Source organism: Electrona antarctica, assembly GCF_951216825.1.
Source record: "Electrona antarctica genome assembly, chromosome: 20".
Taxonomy (NCBI): domain Eukaryota; kingdom Metazoa; phylum Chordata; class Actinopteri; order Myctophiformes; family Myctophidae; genus Electrona; species Electrona antarctica.
This window is the reverse complement of record NC_136801.1, coordinates 1,381,257-1,385,599: the sequence shown is the minus strand read 5'-3', so window position 1 is coordinate 1,385,599 and position 4,343 is coordinate 1,381,257. Positions and strand designations below refer to the sequence as shown.

General features: G+C 53.0%; 1 protein-coding gene across 1 annotated transcript; it reads left to right on the top strand.

The window, feature by feature from the left end:
• Positions 1–2,092: 2,092 nt before the first annotated feature.
• LOC306912813 (formyl peptide receptor 2-like) lies at positions 2,093–3,115 on the top strand (the record flags this gene model as incomplete). The annotated part of the gene is made up of 1 exon (XM_079489269.1): positions 2,093–3,115. One exon carries the CDS (start codon positions 2,093–2,095, stop codon positions 3,113–3,115), a length of 1,023 nt encoding a protein of 340 aa, XP_079345395.1.
• Between the last annotated feature and the right edge of the window lie 1,228 nt (positions 3,116–4,343).

The window sequence follows — 4,343 nt, the reverse complement described above, 5'->3', positions numbered from 1 at the left end:
TACCCTGAAGCTGGGGTTGTCCACTGAGCGACCCTACCCTGAAGGTGGGGTTGTCCACTGAGCGGACCCTACCCTGAAGCTGGGGTTGTCCACTGAGCGACCCTACCCTGAAGCTGGGGTTGTCCACTGAGCGGACCCTACCCTGAAGCTGGGGTTGTCCACTGAGGGACCCTACCCTGAAGCTGGGGTTGTCCACTCAGCGACCCTACCCTGAAGCTGGGGTTGTCCACTGAGCGACCCTACCCTGAAGCTGGGGTTGTCCACTGAGCGACCCTACCCTGAAGCTGGGGTTGTCCACTGAGCGACCCTACCCTGAAGCTGGGGTTGTCCACTGAGCGACCCTACCCTGAAGGTGGGGTTGTCCACTGAGCGACCCTACCCTGAAGCTGGGGTTGTCCACTGAGCGACCCTACCCTGAAGCTGGGGTTGTCCACTGAGCGACCCTACCCTGAAGCTGGGGTTGTCCACTGAGCGGACCCTGCCCTGAAGCTGGGGTTGTCCACTGAGCGACCCTACCCTGAAGCTGGGGTTGTCCACTGAGCGACCCTACCCTGAAGCTGGGGTTGTCCACTGAGCGACCCTACCCTGAAGCTGGGGTTGTCCACTGAGCGACACTACCTTGAAGCTGGGGTTGTCCACTGAGCGACCCTACCCTGAAGCTGGGGTTGTCCACTGAGCGACCCTACCCTGAAGCTGGGGTTGTCCACTGAGCGACCCTACCCTGAAGCTGGGGTTGTCCACTGAGCGACCCTACCCTGAAGCTGGGGTTGTCCACTGAGCGACCCTACCCTGAAGCTGGGGTTGTCCACTGAGCGACCCTACCCTGAAGGTGGGGTTGTCCACTGAGCGGACCCTACCCTGAAGCTGGGGTTGTCCACTGAGCGACCCTACCCTGAAGCTGGGGTTGTCCACTGAGCGGACCCTACCCTGAAGCTGGGGTTGTCCACTGAGGGACCCTACCCTGAAGCTGGGGTTGTCCACTGAGCGACCCTACCCTGAAGCTGGGGTTGTCCACTGAGCGACCCTACCCTGAAGCTGGGGTTGTCCACTGAGCGACCCTACCCTGAAGCTGGGGTTGTCCACTGAGCGACCCTACCCTGAAGCTGGGGTTGTCCACTGAGCGACCCTACCCTGAAGGTGGGGTTGTCCACTGAGCGACCCTACCCTGAAGCTGGGGTTGTCCACTGAGCGACCCTACCCTGAAGCTGGGGTTGTCCACTGAGCGACCCTACCCTGAAGCTGGGGTTGTCCACTGAGCGACCCTACCCTGAAGCTGGGGTTGTCCACTGAGCGACCCTACCCTGAAGCTGGGGTTGTCCACTGAGCGACCCTACCCTGAAGCTGGGGTTGTCCACTGAGCGACCCTACCCTGAAGCTGGGGTTGTCCACTGAGCGACCCTACCCTGAAGCTGGGGTTGTCCACTGAGCGACCCTACCCTGAAGCTGGGGTTGTCCACTGAGCGACCCTACCCTGAAGCTGGGGTTGTCCACTGAGCGACCCTACCCTGAAGCTGGGGTTGTCCGGTGTGAATCAGTGTGAATGCGTCACAGCCCACCACACTCAACAAACTGACCACATTCCTGGTGCGCATTTCCGAACACACCCCTAGTTAATAATAATGTATAATAATAATTATACAACAGGTCGTTTCGAGGAAGCAATCTGATTGGTTGAAACAGCCTTCTAGCCGTGGTTCAAACGAGCACCACTCCACACCTAATCAAAACAAAGAATTCAGCTGCTCTGTTTTCCCAGAGCGCAGCAAAGTCAGTGGCTAGGCTAGCTAGTTTCTTGGGACATTTGTGGTCGTAGTGACTACATCTGTCATTAAAAAAAAAAATTCTTTCAGCGATTTTCTTAGTTTTAAGGGTAACTGTTGTACAATTGCAATATTACACTTGAGGGTGTGGTTTAACGTGATTATTGCCACTTCAGTGATGCTTGCGGAACTCGACTTTGTCTCGTTCCTGACCGTATCACTGTCGTGGCAATAATCACGTTAAACCACACCCTCTCGTGTAATATTGCTTAATAATAATAATAATAATAATAATACATGGTGTGTTAAAACAAAGCTTTTGTTATTTTAGGATGGATTATGACTGGAATAAGATCTTCCACACCATCTACGTCACGTCGGCGGTCATCTTCAGCGTGGTGTGTGTGCTCGGCGTGTTGGGGAACGGCGTGGTCATCTGGGCCACGGGCTTCAGGATGGAGAAAACCGTCAACACCGTCTGGTACCTCAACCTCGCCGTGGCCGACTTCCTGGCCACGGCCTTCCTGCCCCTGAAGATCACACGGAGCGCCCTGGACTTCCACTGGCCTTTCGGCTGGTTCATGTGCAAGATGGACGCCATGGTATTCTTCGTGAACATGTACGCCAGCATCTTCACTCTGGTGCTGATCAGCGTGGACAGATGTGTGCGCGTGGTGCGTCCGCTGTGGGCCCGGTGCAGTGGACACCGCACGGTCAGAAAGGCGTCCTGGGTCAGTCTGGGAGTCTGGGTTGTGGCCTTGGCTCTGAGCTCCCCTCACGTCATCTTCACGGACACAAAGCCCTATCGTGCAGGTATGGTCTGGTGCTTAGACGGCTACGCGTCCACCGTCAGAGGCGTCACCACTAACTTCCTGGTGGGATTCGTGGTTCCTTTCTCCGTCATCGTCTTCTGCTATTCCGTCATCACATACCGGATCAGGAATACCCGCTTGCTGGCTGACCAATCGGGTCGCTCCTTCAAAATCATGGCGACTGTCATCGCCGCGTTCTTCCTGTGCTGGATCCCCTTCCACGTCACACGGCTGATTCAGGTTTTGTATAATTGGACGGATGAGCCCAGTGGCACGCTGGAGCTTGTGCTCCGCTTCGGGTTTCCCATAACCCGTGCCCTGGCGCTGCTCAACAGCTGCCTGAACCCGCTGCTGTACGTGTTCAGTCACAGCTTCAAGGACGTGTTCCGCAGGTCCATCCTGTGGGTTCTGGAGAAAGCCTTCGCTGAAGAGCCTCCTCAGACCAACAACACTCCCTGCAAAGACCCAGCCGTCACCCAAATGATCCTATCCGGTCCGCCCGGAACCCAAGACCTAAGAGTAAAGACCCAAGAGAAGTGCTAATCTAAATTATACCACAGGTCGTTTCGAGGAAGCAATCTGATTGGTTGAAACAGCCTTCTAGCCGTGGTTCAAACGAGCACCACTCCACACCTAATCAAAACAAAGAATTCAGCTGCTCTGTTCTCCCAGAGCGCAGCAAACTAGGTGGCTAGGCTAGCTAGTTTCTTGGGACATTTGTGATCGTAGTAAATACATTTGTCATTAAAAAAATATGTTTTTTCAGCGATTTTCTTAGTTTTAAGGGTAACTGTTGTATAATTACAATATTGCACTCGAGGGTGTGGTTTAACGTGATTATTGCCACTTCAGTGATGCTTGCGGAACTCGACTACGTCTCGTTCCTGACCGCATCACTGTCGTGGCAATAATCACGTTAAACCACACCTCTCGTGTAATATTACTTAAACCTGAAACGGTGGCTGCTATTCTTTTTCTTCACGGAAATCGTGGACTGTAAGTAGTAGGAGTTGTTGTTTGTGACGTTGTGTGCGGAGTGGACTGTGGAGTATGGACTGTGGAGTATGGACTGTGGAGTATGGACTGTGGACTGTGGAATATATTTGCAATATGGTTCTTCACTATTGACAAAGAAAGAAAGGTAGGCCCTATCCTTTTTTTTTTTTTTGTGGTGCAACCACTCCCTTACGGAGCTATGTGTGTGTGTGTGGGTGGCTGGGTGTCTGGGTATGAGCACGAAAAGAGCATGGTAGTTTTTCACCACCTGTGCGCAACCTAACGCACACACAAACACACACGTATTAACTGTATATATGATGCTTTCGGGGGTGCCAGTACATTACAGTGACAGTACAGTACAGTACAGTAGTACACATGGTAACTGTGTCATTTCTCTACCGTGTCGGACGTGGGGCGGCTCGCCGGAACCGGGCCGGCACCCTGGGTACTCCCCCCCCCCCCCCCCCCCCAATATTTGTGAGCATTCATTTGTGTTGGTGACACTTTGTTCATTTTGGCTTGCATGCCATTTCCATTGAGCAGCTCTCAGCCAATGTATCTGCCATTATGTCGGCATAATATATGCCTTTATAGCAGTTAGCCTAATACTGCTGCTGGATCACTCACTGGAGTTGATGTTTTATTTATTTTATATATAGTTCAAAGCATCTCAGGACATTTGGACTCTTGTTTATCCTGCCTATAGTCTCACGCACGTTGTTTATTCGTCCCGTGGTCTCGTCCCACGTATGCCATGAACGTTTAACTTTTA